Source organism: Musca domestica, unplaced genomic scaffold, assembly GCF_030504385.1.
Source record: "Musca domestica strain aabys unplaced genomic scaffold, Musca_domestica.polishedcontigs.V.1.1 4, whole genome shotgun sequence".
NCBI classification, from domain to species: domain Eukaryota; kingdom Metazoa; phylum Arthropoda; class Insecta; order Diptera; family Muscidae; genus Musca; species Musca domestica.
The window spans coordinates 696,067-719,804 of NW_026712328.1; the positions used below are offsets into that span (position 1 = coordinate 696,067).

The following is a 23,738-nucleotide window of genomic DNA, read 5'->3' on the forward strand; positions in this document are numbered from 1 at the left end:
GTAACAATGTAGCTAAAATCAGCAGAATACCGAATATCGGGAGGTACCGTTTTATGGGGACTATACGAAGACGTGGACCTGCACAGACAATTTTCTGTTTTAGGCTGTACTATCCATTACGAACTTCAAGCACTAAATTTGAAACAATTCTGGTGAATAATGTCGCTAAAATCAACAAAGTACTGAATATCGGAAGGAACCGTTATATTGGGGACTATATGAAGACGTGGACCTGCACAGACAATTGTCTGTCCAAATTTGAAACAATTCCGGTGAATAATGTCGCTAAAATCAACAAAGTAGCAAATATCGAGAGATACCGATATTGGGGACTATACGAAGACGTGGACCTTCACAGACAATTCTCTGTGCTGAAGTGTCCATTTCGAACTTCAAATACCAAATTTGAAACAATTCCGGTCAATAATGTCGCTAAAATCAAAGAAGTACCAAATATCGGGAGGTACAGTTATATGGGGGCGATACGAAGACGTGGACCTGCACAGACAATTTTCTGTCTTAGGCTGTACTATCCATTACGAACTTCAAACACCAAATTTGAAACAGTTCTGGTGAATAATGTCGCTAAAATCTTAAAAATGCCGAATATCGGGAGATACCGTTATATGGGGGCTATACCAAAACTAGGTATTGGCCCAATATCAATACCAAAAGTCCTGCAGACATAATATTTCAGTAAAATTTTATCAATCTACTTCGTTTCGTTCGGAAGCTAGAGTGATTTCTACAGACGGAGATCGTTATTATACTTTGTGGGGTCTAAAATGTATATTTCGAGGTATTACATACGGAATGACAATCTTAATATACCCTCTATACCATGGTGGTATTGAAAATGAGATATATCGGTCTACGTTTTGGTATAGTCCTCATATAACGGTACCTCCCGATATTCGGTATTTTTATGGTTTTTGCCACATTTTTCCACGGAATTGTCTAAAAATTGGTATATGTGGGTCATAACGGTTTACAGCTCGTGTGACGAAACAAACAATTCAACGTCCGATATTCGGTATTTCGACAATTTATGCCACATTTTTTCTAATACAATTCATTGTGGTAATTTTCCATTTATCTTACCGAAAGCATTAGTTATACAATTTTCTGCTTCATATACACCTTCCATTATTTCGATATTCTTATCGTTTAATATGAGGTGTGTTAGTTTTATTCAACAGGTAACGATGAATTTTATTAGAAAGCCAGAGCGCAAATGAAATGACGTCTGAAAATTATAATTATGTATTATATTATTTATATAATTGTAATAAAATTATATATATATATATATTATAATTACTCAGAAGAAATTGGTCTTACATTTACTGTGTAAGTTAGTATTGCATATTGCCAAAGGATCCAGAGAGCCTACGTTCGCTTAGTACGGACCGTAGAGAGATGAGTTCTTGGGCTAAAAGGTTGCCTGAAACTCCCCTTGGAGCCTACGTTCGCTTGGTACGGACCGTAGGGAGAAAGCCTTCCTCGTCTGAAGATTTTCCCTACAACTCTCCCTGGGGCCTACGTTCGCACACCTCGGACCGTAGGCAGCTTTTCCAAGCCATTTCTCTTCAGCTCTCTCTGGGTACTCTCTCAGCCCGTATGCTGTTAGAGATTTCCTGGAAGCATCGGTGGTTCCAGCCACCTCGGGGCATTGAGATGTTGTTCTCTTACAGATACTCTTGTTTGAACTTCGGAGCTCACCGCATAACAAAGGTAATCTGTCAACTCGGGTTGAGCATTTTCCAAAATCCTCAATAAACGGATATCTAATATTATATTTAATACTAATCCCCCTTGGTTTTATTTATTTTTTATCTCTTTTTACTCGGTTTGTATACCTGGTAGAACCCTACGTCTTAACCGGAGAGAAACATTTACAAAGGCCATTAAACACAAAATAAGGACGATGAATAACATGGCTATTGCAATTAAAACATACCGATGCCGGGTAAAAAAAACAAATAAAGGATATCCTATGTTAAGAAATAACAAGTAAAAAAACATTAAGTTCGGCCGGGCCAAACTTTTAATACCCTCCACCTTAGGGTAAAAGAAACATTAGAAGAAATGTGGCAAAAACCATTAAAATGCCGATTATGGGGAGGTACCGTTATATGGGGGCTATACCAAAACGTGGACCTATAATTACAATGTTTCGCCACCGGAGCTGGAACCCATTATGACCCACAAATACCAATTTTTAGACAAATCAGTGAAAAAATGTGGCAAAAACCATCAAAATACCGAATATCGGGAGGTACCGTTATATGGGGGCTATATCAAATCATGGACCCATGAATGCAATGTTTCGCCACCGAAGCTGGAACCAATTATGACCAACAAATACTAATTTTCGAACAAATCCCTGAAAAAATGTGGCAAAAATCATCAAATTACCGAATATCGGGAGGTACCGTTATATGGGGGCTATACCAAAACGTGGACCTATAATTACAATGTTTCGCCACCGGAGCTGGAACCCATTATGACCAACAAATACCGATTTTCAGACAAATCCGTGAAAAAATGTGGTAAAAAAAATTAAAATACTAAATATCGGGAGGTACCTTTATATGGGGGCTATACCACAACGTGGACCTATACATGCAATGTTTTGCCACACGCTCAGGGACCCGCTATGACCTACAAATACCAATTTTAAGACAAATCTGTGAAAAAATGTGGCATAAATCATCAAAATACCGAATATCGGGAGGTACCGTTATATGGGGACTATACCAGAACGTGGACCGATATATCTCATTTTCAATACCAACCATCCTAGACACAATGCAAATAGCTCTGCTAAATTTTGGAGCTCTACGTCAAATAATGTGGGCTGTATCGTGATTTCAACAGACAGACAGACAGACGGACAGACAGACAGACGGACAGACAGACAGACGGACATCGTTAAATCGACTTAGAATTTTATGCTGATTATGAATATATATACTTTATGGGGTCTAAAACGAATATTTAGGGATGTTACAAACGGAATGACAAAGTTAATATACCCTCCTTTCCAAGGTGGAGGGTATAATAAGACCCAGTCACTCACCCTACTCACCGCCGCACAGTGGTCGCTGCCATTGGCCAAAATTCAAAAAATGAAAATCAGATATTCATTGTCAAATGTGTACACCTGAACTCTTAAGAGGTTAAGCTTTTTAGAAAACATAATTATCTTGACTTCATTCTAACGGCCCACTTCGAGAATAGCATAAAAAAAGAGAAAATGTAGGTGTTTGCTTTTTTCAGTGGGATCAGTGAAAAATTGGAGTAAAAATAGAACTGTATTACAAAATTAAATACATTTTAAAACGACAAATCTTGGCATTATTATTGAAAAGCAAGGTATTGACTTATTTTTAGTGCAGTAATTTGTGTGTTTAGTAGTTGTGTATAATATAGAAGATGTGAGTGATCTGAGTTGCCTTTAAGATTAATTTTGAAAATAAAATTGGATTTGAGGTAAAGTTTTAATTGTTTTCCCCCCTGAATCCTCCAATGTGATTTTTTTCACGCCATTAGTAATGGCCCTAAGATTTTAAAAGTGCTAATTTAACTTTCAGATTTTGTCAGATTTGTATGTTATGCCCAATATACTGAAGTGACTTCGCTGCAATTTGTCAGTTCTATGGTCAGGTCTATTGATAAGGATGTAATTGAGGGGTGTTCAATAATGTTGCAAGCATTGTCTTCTGATTAATGTCAAAAATTTAAGACCATTGCACTGGAAACTGCTAAAAAGTTAACAAATAGATATCCATGGCACTATCTTCCACCCACAGTTCATAAAACTTTAATACATGCACCCGACTTTAGAAATTTGTCATTGTATAGATTAGATAATTATAGGAGGAGGCCGTGGAGTCTAGAAACAAAGATATAAAAAAGTTTCGACTAAATCATACCCGAAAAAAGTCTCGTGTTTCAACAAACACAGATCTTATTAACCGTCTTCTTCTGAGCTCTGACCCTTTTATAACGGGACAGCGAACGTTACCAAACAATAACCAATAAAGAAAGTCTTAAAGTTGGGCGGAGCCGACTTCATGTTACCCTACACCACTTTGCATATTTAGTAGAGCCTTACATAACAAATAAAGTTTTTAATGGGGAATTTGTAAGAATTAAATCATACCAACTATGATTATAATAATAATAAAAAGTCCAAAGGAACTAATATATGGAAGGAATATCCTCCTCTGAATCGATTTCTACTAAATTTGTCGAGACATTTGCGCCTTTTCAATTCGGGCTTGTATTATCCATTTGGTGCAGAATTATCTTGAAATCGGATAGATATATATGAGAGCCATGTCTAAATCTGAACCGAACTCGATAAAATTTGACAAAGGTATTTCTGAGCTGTATTTGATATATTGCCCCGAATATCGTTACTACGGAGTCCACATTACGGCTATGCAGAGCAAATTCAACAAATCGGATGAACAATATGTATGGGAGCTATAGCTATATCTGAATCGATTTCCACCAAATTTGACACACTGGTTTCCAGACTCAATTTGGCCGTAAGTACCAAATTCCATTCCATTTGGGCTAATATTACACGTTTGGTGCACAATAAAAAGCAAATCGGACGAAGATATATATGGGAGCCATATCCAGATATTAACCGATCTCGATAAAATTTAGCAAGGGTATTTCTGAGTTATATTTGATATATTTCCCCAAATATCGTTGTTACAGAGTTCTGGTCGTACGTATATTCCATACTATTTGGGCTGATACAAGTTTGGTGCACAATATAAGGCAAATTGGATGAAAATATATATGGGAGCTATACCTAAATTTTGACCGATTATCTACAATTTCAATCGGGCCTTGGGTCAAACAAATTATTTGTGCAAAATTTAACTTTGATTTAATTTTATATTGAATTGTTATTTTATTTTGTTTACAAAAATCAAATTTGGAATTGATTTATATAAAAAATACTTCTATTTTTAGAGGTATCTCTACAGGGGGACCCGCAGGTAAAGGCGGACCGTTCCAAATAATTTTCAGTAAGATAATTTTTTAACTCCTTAGAACGTAAAATATCAAATCACATTACAATCTGGTGTAGAAATGTGACAAGAATTGGGCAAATAACTCTTATTCGGGAGGTACGTTGTAAGGGGACCATGCCAAAACATGCATCGACCATATCCATTTTGTCACATTTTTTATTTTTATCCCATCAAGGTACCATAACCAAAGATTCATATTGATATGTGCACTGAAAGTATTTTTGGCCGCTGTTCCCATACGACCTCGACCACTGTGCGCCGGTTCGGATAGCCCCGAAAAAGATGGATGACATTGCAAACCTAATTGCAGGCTCGCCACATATTACGAAAAATTCAGAAGTAACCATAGACGACAAATACCTAATACCAAACATTGATCGAATTTTAGAAATAGAGGGACGCTGCTAGAATCAAAATTATATATAATATATTCCAAAAACAATGTTTAGCGTGGAAGGCGGACGCTACGAATTTTACTCTTTTAAAAATCATTTTAACCCAGAAGTATTAACAGTTGGAAGTATAGAGCAAATGGTTATGGACAGTGAACTAGGACTTAAAACAATACCTTCTTTTAAGAGAGCAATAAATCAAAATTCACTATATCTTAAATAATATCCATACTTCAACTGCATATCTTGAAAGATTTCACAATACAATCAATGAACATATCCAATATTAAAACGTGACGCTAACCGAGACACAGAAGGTCATGATAAATACCCTGTGTTTAAAGAAAAAGTAATAAGGACCAAAAAAAAGATCATAAATAACCTAAATGAATCCCGTGAGAATGTAGACATCCAAACGGGACAATTCTATATAAATGATAAACGTGGTGGAGCCAAAGATGTAGTAACATATGGGAATCTGAAATACCATAAGTCTCACATAAAAAAAAAAAAAAATGAAACAAGTAAAAAAGCTGTAAGTTCGGCCGGGCCCAACTTTGATACCTTCCACCATTTGGAACGAATTTGGCAATTCTCAAAAACAATAAAATCCGCTAAAAATTCGGTTAAAATCTTAAAAATACCGAATGTAGCTGTTATATTAGAGTCTATACGACGACATGGAACTGCATAGGTAACATTTGTCATATGCCATTACAATATTCAAATGCAAAATTAAAAAAAAATCGGTAACAAAGTAGCTAAAATCATCAGAATACCGAATATCGGGAGGTACCGTTATATGGGGGCTATACAAATACGTGGAGCGGCAAAGACAATTTTCTGTTTTAGGCTGTAGTATTCATAACGAACTTCAAACACCAAAATTAATCATCAAGATGCCGAATATCGGGAGGTGCCGTTATATGGGAACTATACGAAGACGTGGACCTGCACAGACAATCTCCTGTCATAGGCTGTAGCATCCATTACGAACATCTAATACCAAATTTGAAACAATTGAGGTAAATAATGTTGCTGAAATCATCAAAGTACCGAATATCGGGAGGTTCCGTTATATGGAGGCTATACTAAAACGTGGACCTACATGACCCATTTTCAATACCAAAAGTCGTGAAGACATAACATACATTTGAGTAAAATTTTATCAATCTACTTCAATTCGTTGGGAAGCTAAAGTGATTTCCACAGACTGATAGACGGACATCGCTAAATCGACATAGAATTGTATGCTAATCAAGAATATATATGCTTTGTGGTAACGGTACCTCCCGATATTTGGAATTTTTATGATTTTTGCAAAAGTTTTCACGGATTTGTTTAAAAATTGGTATTTGTTAGTCATATTGGGTTTTAGCTCCGGTGACGAAAAATTTTATGTATTGGTCCACGTTTTGGTATAGCCCCCATACAACGATACCTCCCGATATTCAATATATTAATGATGTTCGCCACATTTTTTCACGGATTTGTCTAAAAATTGGTGTTGGTAGTTCATAAGGGGTTCTAGTCCGGTGGCGGAACATTGAATATTTAGTTCCCCTTTTTCCTATACCGCACATATTACGATACCAACCGATATACGGTATTTTAATAATCCTAGTCACTTTTGCGCGTATAAAAAATTGTCCATAGAGGTTCCCGTTTTAGTATGGCCCCATATAACAATGTTTAGCTCAGAGGTGCTCCGCCGATGGGAGTAAAACGCCGAATGCGTCGAGCAGTGGACCGTAGGGTGATATATAAAAATAAATAATAAAAACACAAGGGTTTTTTTCTTAATATATAAAAGTATTAATTGCTAGTTTAGTTGATTGGTAACGATATTACCTCTGTCAACAATATGCCTTTTTACGCACAACGATATGTGCTTTGCAAACGATATTGCGGGTGTTGTCTGTCCGAATGACAGCAAAATACTACTTGATGTCTGAAGGAGGCGGCAAAACAAGTGACAACTAATTAGTAGTTAAAATGTCAAAGGCGCTAGCACAAGGTTGCAATAAACCGTAGCGCGTACATTTTAACGACTAATTAAGGACCAAATTAGGGGTCAATAAAAACCAGCTTTAATGCAATTCTAAATTAAACATATGGTTTTTTGATAAGTTTAACTGCATTATCCAAACGGTCTTAACGGTAACGAAGTTTAAAGTGAAACACGCTTGAATACAGATACTTTTATATGAAAATGTATCCTTTACTCTAAGGTGGAGGGAATTAAAAGTTCGGCCCGGCCAAACTCAATGGTTTTGTACTTGTTCCTTTTTTATGTTATAACAAATAAATCTTTTGCTACTCACTTCAGTTATGAATATTGTCCATTACCGAAGAATATATCACCTCATTAGTCTAACGATTTACTACAATACTATCGAAATAATAGGTAATAATAATTCACTTCGTGGCTACATATGTGAGTTAGCACCAAAACATTGTATGTGCCAAAATAAAAAGTGTACTTGACACCAATATAAAAATGTTAATCTTTTTAAAATTTAATTAGTTAATTTATCGCCACATTTTAGCATTAGACGAAGTGCAATAAATGGTTGGGGCAAAGGGTTGAAATTTATAGCAGGAAATATGAACAGTGACAACGAACAGGAAATAAGATCATATCTTACAAATCTTACGACAATTTCTAATGCTAACTCAGTTGTAATACGAAACATGGCTCGCATAAGTTAAATACTTTCGACTCAGACTCAAAATATAACAAATCATACATGGTAGAAGAATATAGGTAGATGCATCAACGCTTGGGAACATTGATATGTCAAAATTTTTAAAATGTTTTATCAAAAATAAGAAAATTTTTAAATGTTTTTTTATACGATGGTCGTTATAATATGCATTTTTCAACAATTTTTACAAATCTTTCATTCAACATTTTCAATTCCAAAATCGGTTTGACAGAACATTGTCTCAGCAGCTGTGACGATGCGATTACTCGTATTCTTTTACCAAGAAATCATATCAACAGACAACGATATATAGTTTAAACGTACATCAATAAATTTCGCAACAAAATTTCTTAAACTCATTTGCCAAATGAAGACATCGCAGGGGTTATATTTACTAGTAAACTAGACTTAATACCTACAGACCTACTCGACGAACAAGAAATTGAAAAATAGATGACTTTGGAAAATATACTAAGACAAAAGTTGCCGTTTCCACTGAAAAAGATTAAGTAATTATCTTTCACTCCATTCCCTATTTTTCCAATTTATCCTTTGAAAAATTATCCTCGACCCAATGCCTAATAAAATCAATAAATCAATTTTTCTCAGAGAAAATAAAACAAAACTTATATTACCTAAATACATCTTGTTTATATAAAAACCTTAAAAATTTACCGATTCGTGTATCTTAGGCATTACCAAAAATAAGACAGCAAGCTGTAAGGATTATAAAACACAGAAGTAAAAGAAAAATTACTTTTGATTCTGAAAGAAAACATATTAATATAAGTCAAAACTTTGTAATTACATTTGAAAACTGTCTAATCAATGTCAAAAATTTAACGTTTAAAAATGAAAAATTAATTGTTGAAGAAAAATTATTACAAACATCTTGTTATTTGTAATTCCCATATTTTGTAATATAAGGACAAACATTCTTCGTAGGAGCCTCAATTTAACGATGTCACCTCACCACGTCCTAATTTAAATGGTTACCTTTGTTAAATAACATACACGCGTTTTCTGTTTCATGTGTTTGCTTTTTTATACCCTCCACCATACTATGGAGGGTATATTAATTTTGTCATTCCGTTTGTAACTCCTCGAAATATTCATGTCAGACCCAACAAAGTATATATATTCTTGATCAGCGAAAAATTCTAAGACGATTTAGCCATGTCCGTCTGTCTGTCCGTCTGTCTGTTGTAATCACGCTATCTTTCGAACAAATTGAGATAGAAGGCTAAAATTTTGCACACATGTATTTTTTCCCAGTAGGCAGGTTAAGTTCGTAAATGGGCCATGTAGGTCCAAGTTATCATATAGCCCCCATATAACGGTACCTCCCGATATTCGGTATTTTGATGATTTTAGCGACATTATTCACCGGAATTATTTCAAATTTGGCATTTGAAGTTTGTAATGGATGCTACAGCTTAATACAGAAAATTATCTGTGTAGGTCCACGTCTTCATATAGCCCCCATATAACGGTACCCCCCGATATTCGGTATTTTGATGATTTTAGCGACATTGTTTACCGGAATTGTTTCAAATTTGGTATTTGAAGTTCGTAATGGATACTTCATCCAAAGTCAAAGAATGAGCCATGTAGGTCCACGTCTTCATATAGCCCCCATATAACGGTACCCCCCGATATTCGGTATTTTAATGATTTTAGCGACATTATTTACAGGGATTGTTTCAAATTTCGTATGTGGAGTTCTTAATAGATTCTTCAGCCCATGCCAGAAAATTGTCTGTGCAGGTCCACGTCTTCGTATAGCCCCCATATAACGGTACCCCCATATTCGGTATTTTGACGATTTTAGCTACATTATAAACAGATTTTTCTTCAAGTTTCACATTTAAATATTGTAATAATTTATGACAAAAGTTGCCTATGCAGGCCCACGTCGTCGTATAAGCATTCGGTATTTTTAAGATTTTAACAGAATTTTTAACGGGTTTTATTTTTTGGAAATTGCCAAATTTGTACCAAATGGTGGAGGGTATTAAAAGTTCGGCCCGGCCGAACTTACAGCTTTTTTACTTGTTATTATTACTTTTCTGTGCTAACCTATTCAAAATATAATTCAGCACAATTAAGCTATTGACCCCAAAATTACAATTTTGTCAATTTACTTTTCAAACTAAATGATTAGGAAAAATAATTTTGTTTAACACGCTTATACATGTAATGAATGTAATAAAAGTGCAAAAGAACAAGAACGCTTAACTTACATTTTAACTCAAAAGGTAAAATTCAAATTATGTATTTTACATAGTCTAAGAATATAACTCAACAAATAAAGAAGTAGCAGAAGCTACAAAGAAAAACCAGAAAGTAATTTGTGTTTATTTTATCGACTAATAATAGTCAAAACACAAATAAATAAATAAAAACTCATGTGATCAATATCTTAATATTCCTGCAAAACTCTTTCATAGAAAAACTTTTAAAACTTAATGTCTCGTCTGACATTCTATGTTTGGCTTTGAAATAGTTGTCTTCGCAAAACCGATCCGAAGTAGACATAATTTTTCATTTAAGAGGGTCCTCTAACTCCCATAGGAAAGTTTTATTCTGATTGTCTTCTTCTACCGGACCAGTAACAAGACCGATTTGTTTTGAGCTAAATTGAAGGCCAGCCGACTTAGAGGTTAGATTTTATTCTGTAGACGAAGGAGGAATGACGGACGAAATATTTGTTGCAATTGAGTTTGTCATCAACACTATGTAATAAACTATAATGAAGTTGATTACATTTCAAACAATGACGATAACTATCACACTCTTTGCCCTTTTCGAAAGCAATTCACACAATGATAACTTTTTACGGATTATACCGAGTTTAGGATCGAAAATATTCAAATAATCGATGGCTTTTGAATGTACAAAGAACAAATCTGAAAAAAACACAAAATCGATTTACATTAAAAGAGCGTTTAGCGTGGAAGGCGGACGCTACGAATTTTTACGTATGTCATTTGGATCTAAAACGCCTCTAGCCACCTTCCAACGACTAATGGATATGGTTTTGGCCGAACTAATTAATACAATTTGTTTAGTTTATATGAGCGACATCATCATACTTTCAACATCCCTTCAACAGCATATATAATCCATAACGAAGGTTTTCTAGAGACCCAAGAAAGTTAATTTGAAAATCCAACTAGACCAAAGCGAATTTATGAAAAGGGAAACGAAATTTCTCAGGCACGTAGTATCAGAAGATGGTATTAAACCAAATTTTGAGAAGATAACCTGTTTTTGAAAAGACCGCTTGTTTGGCTATTTTCTAGAAACGGGCCTATCTCTAAGTTGGTTTATTAATGCAGATGCATTATCCAGCAGAGAAATTGATTTCAACGAAGATGGTGTATCTAAGGTCTATTTAACACTATTCCAGAAGCAAATAACCCTCTTATTTTTTACCAGAGACAATTGCAATTCATAAAGCACTATCAGGATCACTAAAAATAAAAAACGAACAGTTTTTTTATTAATAACAAGAATACAATATATGCCAACACTTTTGACGAATATGCCCTAATCACTCTATTAAAAAAATCTTAATAAACACGGAGAAACAATTCAAGCAGACATATTCTATAGCTTAGTCGAAACACAATTTTTTATATTTTAAGACAAATTCTCAAAACATGCTCGCGCGATTAGGGTAAAACATAGATCATGGAACGAATTTAAATGAGCACTTTCACAGTATCTCTCTAACGTTGAAAGTATAGCGAAATTGGTTATGGATAATGAACTAGAATTTACAGCAATACCGCTTCAAGAACATATGAACATATCCGAGTATTTAAATATGACGCTAACCGATACACAGAAAGTTTTGAAGAAAAATGTGTAGTGTAATAATGTATTACAATAATACGATTCATTCGACAACTGATAAAAAATTAATAGATTTTAAAAACGGAAAAATAAATCAAGATGAATACCATTTGGTACAAATTTAACAATCTTCAAAAAAAAAAAAAAAATAAATAAAATACGTTAAAAATTCTGTTAAAATCTTAAAAATGTAGCCGTAAATTAGTGTCTATACGACGACTTGGACCTGCATTGGCAACTTTTGTCACAAGCTATTACAATATTCAAATGCGAAACTTGAAACAAAATCTGTTTATAATGTAACTAATATTATCAAAATACCGAATATAGGGAGTTACCAATGGGGTTATAAATGGACCTCCCTAGACAATTTTCAGTCATAGGCTGTAGTATCCATTACGAACTTCAAATACGAAATTTGAAACAATCTTGATAAATAATGTCGCTAAAATCATCAAAATACCGAATATCCGGGGGTACCGTTTTATGGGGCTATACGAAGACGTGGACTTGCATAAAAAATTTTCTGTCATAGCCTGTAGTATTCATTATAAAATTCAAATACCAAATTTGAAATAGTTCCTGTAAATAATGTTGCTAAAATCATGAAAATATCGAATATCGGGGGGTACCGTTATATGGGGCTATACGAAGACGTGGACCTGCACAGCCAATTTTTTGTCATAGGCTGTAATATTCATTACGAACTTCAAATACTAAATTTGAAATAGTTCCGGTAAATAACGTCTCTAAAATCATCAAAATACCCAATATCGGGAGGTACCGTTATATGGGGGCTATACGAAGACGTGGACCTACATGGCCCATTTTCAATACCAAATGTCCTGCAGACAAAATACACGTCTCAGTAAAATTTTATCAACCTACTCCATTTCGTTCGGAAGCTAGAGTGATTTCCACATATGGACAGACGAACCGAGGACGGATCAAGAATATATATACTCTAAAATGTATATTTCGAGGTGTTACAAACGGAATGACAAATTTAATATACCCTCCATACTATGTGGAGGGTATAATAATATACGGTTCCACTCGATATTCGGTATTTTGATGATTTATGCCACATTTTTTCACGGCTATGTATGAATTTTGGTATTTGTAGGTCATAACGGGTCCTTGTTCGTGTGGAAAAACATTGCATGTATAGGTCCACGTTTTGGTATAGCCCCTATATAAAGATACCTCCCGATATTCGGTATTTTAATTTTTTTTTTGCCACATTTTTTCACGGATTTGTCTGAAAATTGGTATTTGTAGGTCATAATGGGTTCCAGCTCCGATGGCGAAACATTGCATGTATGGATCCATGATTTGGTATAGCCCCCATATAACAGTACCTCCCGATATTCGGTATTTTGATGGTTTCTGACACATTTTTTCACACTCAAAAACGCTATCACGGGGAATTGAACCAAAATCAAGACTTCTAACGGCTGGTGCCGATGAATTCACGTTAATTCCAACTTCACGCGATGCTTGAGTAGACGAGCCGATGTTAACTCGGGTTTCTAGTGGAGTGGAAACCGATAGTTGCACTAGACAGACAACCGAACCATCTGAGTTGAATTTATAAAAGTTTAACCACTTCTTTTGAGCTGGCCCAACTTCGTTCTAATTGCAGACAAACTTCTTAAGTAAGTCTGATAACCATACACTTATTATCAACCGAATCAATGTCTGCTTTCTTGGCTTCAACAGAAGAATATAGGGAGGTACCGTTATATGGCGGCTATACCAAAACGGACCGATCATTTTCAATACCAACCATCCTAGACACAACTATCTGGCAACTCTTGTTGTGTTTAGAAGTGTTTTTAACATTGTCAATAGCGACTAAAATTTTATTTAAAATTCGGCAGTTATTTTGTTTTTTGTGTTAGAAAGTGTTTCAATTATAGTGCATTTTTGAGTCACCCTACTAGTGCATTGTGAAAGTCAGCGATAAAAAGTGATATTTAAGCAAATAAGCAACAATTATTATTAGTTAGCTTAGCCAGTGAGAGAAGCATATTTTGAGGCGTGGAGCGTGCTTATAAATGTAATATTACAAACCTAAACGAAAGTAAATGTCCACCATTAAGTAATTGTCCACCATTTGAGGAACCTGAAGACAAATAACAAATATTCAAACAAACTTTGCCAAAATACAAACTAAACCTCACAAGTTACAATTTTCTAAGACTAATATTGATCTCCTTCGTTCTTTATTGTTCAATTAGAGTTGGGCTAGTCAAGGTAACATAAATCTTTCATAGAATTTCAATTTTTTACAGTGTACTTATTAATGCGTTGGCTATGTCAGTTCCATTATTGAAGTTCTATCCCGATTCAGGACTAATTTGGTTTACCCCACATCTTAGGCGCTTAAGAAACATAAAAAGTTGGCTTTTTAAAAAATTCAAAAAAGTGTAATACCACTTTAATTTATACAAATTATTCACGAGCTCGAAATAAATATAATGTTGAATTTGAATTTTAGCTTTATTTCATTCTTTGGTTCTTCTTCTATCGAGCTTACGGTATCGTCATCTGGGTAAAAAAAGATTTTTGTCATAGAAGTTATTTTTAAAATAACTTCTAGGGAGAAAATCCCAGACAAAAAACAAGGAAACTGATGAGAATTGGTGGCTCCTTCCGAAACCTAAGTTTCCTTGCCTTACCCTCTGGTAAACATTACCATCATTCTCCACTAATAAAAAACTTTGTTTTTATAAAAACAAGAACAAAGGGATTAAGCCTGACCATTTTGCAACAACAAAATACTTTGGTATCCCGAACAAACTAGCCAACGCTCTTCTATAAAGTTGAAAACTTAAATGCTTATTCTAATTATTTAAGCAAAATGAAAAATGACTTTTAGAGGAATCATAAAAACTTCTATAAATTTGTAAATTCAAAACGTAAAATTCGCGAATTTCCTAGTAGCAGGAAACTTGGTTGTATGGAGTCAGGGGACCACCTTAAAATAGTAAATTTGTTTGCAGATTTTTTTCAAAAATATTAAAATATTCTAAGCCTTCTTTATTACTATGGTAACTACGTATATAATATTAGTAGATTGAATTATTTCCTCCAAATTATTCTCACTGAGGATGAGGTCTTAAATGGCCTAATGGAGTACCATCTTACATTTTAAAGTCATGTGCACATGAACTTTACTCACCCCTAACCACTATAGCATAGCGATCAAGTTTTATTATTCCTTTGCAGAAATCTGATAACAGAAGTGTCATTGAAAATTACAGGGCTAAATTAAGCGCAATACCGAAATGTTTCGAGCTTTTAATCTCGCGTATATTAACCCACTATGTTTCATTAATAATATCGCCTGTAACCTTTAACTAATTTATTACAACTTTTATGTCATGTACACAAAGGTTTTTCAATGAAATGCCAAACTGAGATTATATATACTGATTTCAGGAAGGCATATGACAATGTAGATCATACATTATTATTATATAAACTGGACAAAATGAGTTTCTCAACATTATTTTTGACATGTATATCATAATATTTGTTTCTTTCAATAATATTCTTTCTAAACGCATAACTGTGCACTCTGGTGTCCCTCAGGATAGTCATTTAGGCCCTCTCCTTTTTGTGCTGTATCTAAATGAACTTCCAATGATTATACAATATTCTAAAATCCTAATGTTTGCTGATGATGTAAAACTTTTTTGTAATATGGAATCTCACTTTAGGTCCCTTAATTTGCAACATGATGTATATGCTCTCGTAAATTGTTGCAGTGCTAATGGTATGACACTTAATCTAAAGAAATTTAAAAAATTGACTTTGTTTGGAGCAAAACCTTTTAATAACGATTACCTCATTGGCTCTCACAAATTTGACAATGTAGATTCATTCCTTGATCTTGGCGCATTTTTAGACAACAAATTGCGTTTTAATTTACATATTGATTCAATAAAGCCAAGTCATTGCTATGTTTCATAAAACGATGGCCTAAAGAATCCCTATGTGACTAAGCGTTTATTTACTAGCGTGGTTCGGCCTACTTTAGAGCACGGTTGTGTATTGTGGAGTCCTTTTTATAAAACATATTCTACTAAATTGCAATCAGTACAAACAGAATTACTTTTATTCGTACTCAGAGGATTAGGAAAGGATGTAAATGAAATACTTCCACCATGTGAAGATCGACTAAAACTTATTGATCTTCCGACACTGGAAAATAGACGCGACGGCAATTAAAACAGAACTACCCAATATCCTATTTGCATAGTCACGTCAAACCAGTTTTGGCTGTTGACGATGCTTATTTCTTGGAATACAGCCTTGGAATTTACCGGTGGCTGCACAAATGCAGGTGCATGTGTTTATTTACATCATTTTTTTTTTTTTGACGTAATTTGTGCGGCCGCCGGTAAATAACCAACATACAGTGTTGGGCAAACACATAGCAATTTTATGAACATTTTCTGGTCCCCGAGGGACAAGTGTAAGCATTCATTTACTATATACCATAAGGTTCCTCGTGCTTCCGTTCCTCGGCATGTTCGTGATTTGCCCAACAAACACATACCCAGTGGCTTATTGACCAGGACATCTCCAATTCCAGCTGCTGTGCACCAAACTTTTCTTATGGCGAAGTAAGTGTCCGCTTCCAGTTCCACATCGATCGGACTACTTCCCCTGGGATCAGGGTCAGCAAGGGCGAAATTCTTGAAGCTTCTTGTGGGGTCTGAGTAGATGCGTCTTGGCAGATCTTCGATTATTACTGCATTAACCTTCAGAATCTAAATTTTGTTTTTGCGGCGGGTCGAAACTGTGAAGATGGTAAATCGCTCCCCTTTGAAACTTCGCAACTGAAGACACAAACGACGGAACGTTGCGTATGACATTTTAGATATTGTCGCAGATTGACTAATTATGGCTCGCAGCATGCTGAAACCCTCCATGCCCTCGGCCATTATGCGTACCATCGTCGTTGGTATAAAAACCAAATTCCACGAGAAAGCTGGGGTGGTTACGGCCTCTATGTTGAAGGATGCCTCCAACTGAGACGTGCAGTATGTTATGGTGCCGGTCGTTGCATTTCCGGCAATCAGTTTAGGCGATACCCCCGATGCTCCACTGTTTCATACAACTGGAAGGGCGTCTGCCTGCGGAACCTCTCACATGCACTGAAGGCATGGTCTTCTTGGCATAGTACCCTTGAATATTGCCGGTAACTGGGTCTCTCATGGCGTTGGGGGGTCTTGCGTCGGATGTTCTTGAAAGACGTCAATCAAGAGATATGAAACTGGGACGTTGGATAGGCCGTATGGGGGGAGGTGAGTCTCGGCTACGGCTGGGATCGTCTAGGCGGCAGTCCTGGTTGGGCATAAGCGGCCATATCTGAAAAAAAAAACAAATTAAAGGCAAGTACTAAGATTTTTTTTTTTTGAGTGAGAATCCGACCAGTCAGCCGAAAAACAATTTGACAATTTTCGTATGGGTCTACTAATATTGCCACTTGCCTTGCGTATGTCTACAACCATGGTATTTTGAGCACTACCTAGATACGTTTTCGATACGACCCAACTTCAATTTATGCGGAGCTAACCTATCTTCTTTTAAGACAAATAAATCCTTCTTTGATATTGTCTTTTTTATCTTTGCACTTAGTTCTTCTGTGAAGTTCGTGAAGATATTATAATTTCCATCTTTGAAAAAATAAATCAAATAGATCAACCGCTCACAATGCTAGTTCCGTTGTTAGAAAGTATACGAGACGGACAACTTCGCCAACGTATAAACCTAAAACAGCTACAAGAAAGGCATATGTTGACAAATCGATTGTGGGTTCTAAATCTATAACCTTAGTGGCGATACAAACAAACAGCCACACGTAGCCTTTTGTAATAAAGCAGACACTGACTGAATAAATTTTAATGTTAAAGAGTCCTGCAAAATCAACCTGTGTTTGTAAAGGTCCAGGAAAGAAAATTACATTCAGGCGATAGCGAAGCCATTATTTGACATTCGGTCTGTGTTTTGTGAATTAAAAAAAAAAAAATAAAAATTGACATTTGCGTATGGTTTGTTTGGTTAGCGACTTGAGTTCAAATATCCAGAATTTAGACATTAGTACTCGGGCCATCAATTGATTACCCCCTTGTAAAGTAATCCTATGAGGGAATTCGACTATCAATTTGCTACGTTTTGCGCCATGTGGTAGTATTATTGGATGACGTTCGCTGCATGTAAGCGCTGGCGATTGTACCAATTGTCCATTTACTCTAATAATACCCTTGGAGTCTAGAAACGGGTTGAGTGTCAATAGTGGACTTAATGGAGAAATTTGAGTCTATTTCATTAGTGAATTATATTTGTCTCCACATATGACTTTCTGTGTACGAATTATGCAAGATCGTCTTCTATCTTGGATTTCAGCAGATGTAAGGTATTTTGATGAGGTGCGATATGTTGCTTATTAGCTCCAGTATTTTTCCAGATGATAAACTTTAGCTAAAGAGGAGAAATTTGTTAAAGGGTCAACTCTTTCCGCGAAAAGTGTCATGACATTTTGGGATATTTTGTGATGGCCAAAGATTTTTCGGCAATTTGAGCCATTGAGGTCCCTGCCACCAGCGTTCATTGGTTCTTAGCTCTGCGGTTGAATACCCATGGCTCGCAATATCAGCTGGATTATTTTCGGAATGGACATGTCTCCAATTTTCTTATCCAACATTATCAGAAATTTCTGAGACTAAAATTCCAACAAATGTGCTGCAATGACATGGAGGCTTTTTAAAATTGTGTAGAACATTTGGATATTTGCAGACTATTTACTATTTGATGGCGTCACTAATCTCTGCTGCTAAAAGAATGTATGTATTTTATGGTCAGAATATTCCACCCGAAAAAATAAAGTGGCTCAATACGCGCTTTCCGACGCGTCACAATATCAATGAATCTCTACAGAACCATCTAGTGTGTATTAAATCCACCAAGGAATTCTGAGATATAAAATAACTTTGCTATTTTTACCAAAATTGTTCCATTTCATCTGAGTTATTGGCTTCAATTGATCATCCCAGTCAATTTTGTGCAAGATTTATTGCATTATTAGCTAAGCTGCAACAACCGCCGTTGCCAGCGATCCACATGGGTCAAATTATTTGCCTATCGTTAATAAAAGTTTTCGTTTTGTAGATACATTTTATTATCCATTAAAGCAATCGGAAATTTCTAGCCAATTGAGTGGATGTAAATGTTCATGTGGAATATCTTGTATTATTTTGTGATCATTTGACGCCCATTTCATGAGTGTAAAACCAGCAGAGTCTGAAGCGGCAGTTTATTCCTTTCGGGCTTTGATTAATTCATCTTCAGTATATTTGCGACTCTAGGATATGAATATTTTACATCCTCTGCTAGTTTAAGAAAAACTCTTAGTGCTAAATATTGTGCGCAGTTAACTCCAGCTGTAACTGTTAGCAGCTCATAATTCTCTACTTGGTTTTCAGGAGACTGTCTAAACATAATTCGTTGATATTTTGTTTGCTTTGAATCTAAAAGTATTTGGCGATACATCTGAATTGAAGGAATATTTGAAGAATCACCATTTTATAATTTGTAGTACCAAATCTCGTTGTAAAATGGGTCCTGGAAACAATATGTCATTGAGACTTGTTTTGTTTGAAGGAGGACAAGAAGCGTTGAATACGACTCTTAACTTCGTTGTGGTTTTATTACAGCGTAATGTGGTAGATAATTATTTGTCATTTTATCTATTTCATTCGGATTGATTTTCCTTATATGACCAAGTTCTAAACTTGTAAAAACGTAAAACTTTTTAAGGGTCTATTCCACCTTCCAAAAACGTGTAAATATTTCCACTATTGAAGTTGTGTTTAGAATTGATATATTTCTTCCGAGGGTGCTTTCCGGCATCTGTCCTTCGACTACCCATCCAAAATTGTTTTTTTTTTTTTTTTGAGTTTTCATGGGAGTTCCAATTGGAAATAATAATGGTCCTATGTCCATTCCAATAAGTAAATCGATTGGTTGACTGAGGTAAACATTTGGGTCAGCCAGTTCTAATGCTGTTACATCTCTGGATGTAAATTTGAAGGTAAGTTCTATAAAACTGGAGACAAGACTTTCAGTTTAAAGCTAGGGCCATATTTAGATCACATAGTAAACAAGCAAGATTTACTTGAGGTCTCAGCAACAAATTGACTTAGGCCAAAAATTGATGTGAACTAAGTTCTGAAAAGTATCGTTACTCCATATTGTCGCTCACTAATTTGCTTATCTTGGCGGGTCAAAGTCGTTGGTTCTAGGTTTGTTGTAGACTTTATGTTTGTTCTTTGGTTTTCCGTTCCCTTGTGTAACAAAGTATTGTGTCTCATAGTACAAATACGGTAGCCAAAGCGACTTAGGCAATCTCTTACTCCGTGAATTGATGACAGACAATTGTAGCATAAGTGTGATGTTTTCACGATGTGAAATGTGTCTTAATTTCTTCATTATTTTGTATTTGTTTATTCTCGTAACGATAAGTGAGATTTATTCCTGCTAATGTAAGCCCATCGTTTGTTAGTCGAACATGCGAAGTAATTTCTCTAGCTTCCCCTGCTGTCTCTTGAGATAAATTGAATAATTTTTTGATATTGCTTACTTTTGAATTGTCTAGTTAAAGTGCTCAAAAAAGACATCTCTGAAGGTCGGCCATTTTCTATAACCACCTCTAAATATGTCTGTATCGCATGGAGTTAGCCGCGATACATTTGTGAAATCCACTTCCCTTCCTTGTTGTGACATATCATTTTTATACCTTCCACCTTGGAAAGTTAACATTCCCTATATTAACTTTGTCATTCCGTTTGCAACATGTCTAAGATCCCATAAAGTGTATATATATATATATATATATATATATATATATATATATATATATATATATATATATATATATATATATATATATATATATATATATATATATTCATATTCAGCATAAAAGTCGATTTAACGATGTCCCTATGTCTGTTTGTCCGTCGGTCTGTTGAAATCACGATAAAAGCTACATTATTTGACGTAGAGCGTCAAAATTTAGCAGAACAATTTGTATTGTATCTAGGATGGTTGGTATTGAAAATGATATAGTCCCCATATAACGGTACCTCCCGATATTCGGTATTTTGATGGTTTTTGTCACATTTTTTCACGGATTTGTCTAAAAATTTAAATTAGTTGGTCATAAAAGGTTCTAGCTTCGTTGGCGAAACATTGTATGAATAGGTTCACGTTTTTGTATAGCCCTATATAGCGATACCTCCCGATATTCGGCATTTTGATGATTTTTGCCACATTTTCCCACGAATATGTATAAATATTGGTATTTGTGGGTCATAATTGGTTCTAATGTTTCCATTACCCTAATTTGGAGGGTATTAAAATGTTTTTTACTTGTTTCTTTTCTTCCAAAAAACTTTGATTTTGTCCATATATTGAACCATTTTGTATGATCCCATGGTATCCATATATTGATTCAACAGTTTATTTCTATCGATAGGCTTTCTTTCCGCTTCTGGAATATAATCGCTGGTCCCATATAGAGTGGGTAGATTCAATGGGCCATATAGGTCCACGTATTTATATAGCCCTCTTATAACGGTACATCCCGATATTCGGTATTTTGTTTCAAATATGGTATTTGAAGTTCGTAATGGATACTACAGCCTATGACAGAAAATTGTCTATGCAACTCCACGTTTTCATATAGCCTCCATATAGGGGCACCTCCCTATATTCGGTATTTTGATGATTTTAGCGACATTATTTACCGGAGTTTCAAATTACATATTTAGAGTTCGTAATGGGAACTACAGTTTGTGACTGAAATGTGTCTATGCAAGTCCATGTCTTCGTATAGGCCCTATATATCAGTACCTCTTAATATTCGTTATTTTGACGATTTTAGGTATACTACTCACCGAAATTGTTTGAGATGTAGTATTTTAAGTTCGTTGTGGAAGCTACAGCCTGTGACAAAAAGTTGTCTTTTCAGGCCCACGTCTTCGTATAGCTCCGATATAACGATACCTCCCTCTATACGATATTTTGATGATTTTAGCTACATTATTCACCGTTTTTTTAGATTTCGAATTTAAATATGGTAATGGCTTACAACAAACCAAGCGTATATAAGTCCACGTCGTATAGACGCCAATATAACGGCTGTATTCGGTATTTTTAAAATTTTAACAGAATTTTTAACGGATTTTATTATTTGAAAATGCGCAAATGCGTTCCAAATGGTGGAGGATATTCAAAGTTCAGCCCAGCCGAACTTACTGCTCCTTAACTTGTTATTTTTAAAATGAGGATAAGTTTCTTTCTCCAATTGTTGTCGACGATAACGATCTTATCTTGTTGATTTAAGTCAAATTATATTTAGTTTCTTTTTAAAAGTTTCAAAATATTCAAAAAAATTCAACAATTTACTTTGCATTTACCGAATGACTATATTTCTATCGAAAACAAAAATTCGCCGCACCTCTAGTTCGAGTTTTTTCTATAGAAAAACATTCGCCGCACCTCTTGTGCAAGTTTTTTCAATAGAAAAACATTCGCCGCACCTTTTGTGCAAGTTTTTTCAATAGAAAAAAATTCGCCACATCTCTAATACAAATTTTTTCTATAGAAAAAAATTCGCCACATCTCTGATGCAAGTTTTTTCTATAGAAAAAAAATTTTAAAAAGGGGGTTTAAAATGAAAATTTCCCTTTGAGAATGTAAACATTTTGGGGGTAGCTATTCTAGGATGGATACAGTGGGGTGATATGTGGTATTTTTCTCTATAAAAAATTAAGAAAACTAGGATGCGGCGAATTTTTTTCTATAGCATTTGCCAAAAAATGACTGGATTTTACTTATAAAGCTAATAGTTTTATTTTATTATTGCTGTGAAAAATTGTCTGATTCAACAAATTTTCTAAATACGCCAAATTTTCGATCAAATCTGCAACGAGAGTTAGAGAAAATAATGTATTTTCAGGTCAGTAGAACAATAAAAAAAACAATTAATTTTGTTTCCTCATTTTATTTCCAATATTTTGATCGGCATCGACGATCTTCATCAGGGATTGAACTTTAAAAAAGAAATAACATGCATTTTAATTTTTTTTACATAATTACCAAATACAATAATTGCATTTGTTTTTATTCTCAAAAACAATTTCACTACCACATCACATGGCAGAGATTTTCAGACTAAACTTTTTGGTGTATTTCTATCGTGTTTCTATAAATTTGCGCACAGTGTTCTGTGTCTGATCTATAATTCAATCGGGGACATTAATTATGTAAAGCATTTCCAACATGTAGAGTTAAGAATAGTTGTTTCTGTATTTTGTCTTAAAAATTTTACCATAACTTGACGCTGTTGTACTAAGACAAGGCAGTCTTCTATTTCGAGGCAGGTATAAAAGACCAACGTTATATATATATATATATATATATATATATATATATATATATATATATATATATATAGATATATATATATAGGAGGAAGGGAAATCAGGTCTAAATGTATAAAAATGAATAACATACCTTAAAATGTCTCATAGATACAGGATCATCAATAGATTTGATAAAAAATCTCTTTTAAAATCTTACAATGATATTCAGTACAAAGAAGGTGGAAATTTGTCAGGAAGATTAATAAATTACCA

At 34.8% G+C, this 23,738-nt stretch overlaps 1 protein-coding gene across 10 annotated transcripts in view; it reads right to left on the reverse strand.

Annotated features, from left to right (window-relative positions):
- Positions 1-23,738, reverse strand: part of LOC109613610 (uncharacterized) — an 873,804-nt gene that overhangs the window by 354,491 nt on the left and 495,575 nt on the right. For 2 of the 10 annotated variants that reach the window (XM_059126785.1, XM_059126784.1), the window contains exon 5: positions 14,098-14,149. The exons of the other annotated variants lie outside the window; for them this stretch is intronic. In XM_059126785.1, coding sequence (XP_058982768.1) covers positions 14,098-14,149 — 52 coding nt within the window. The remainder of the gene's footprint in view (positions 1-14,097; positions 14,150-23,738) is intronic. 10 annotated transcript variants of the gene reach the window in all.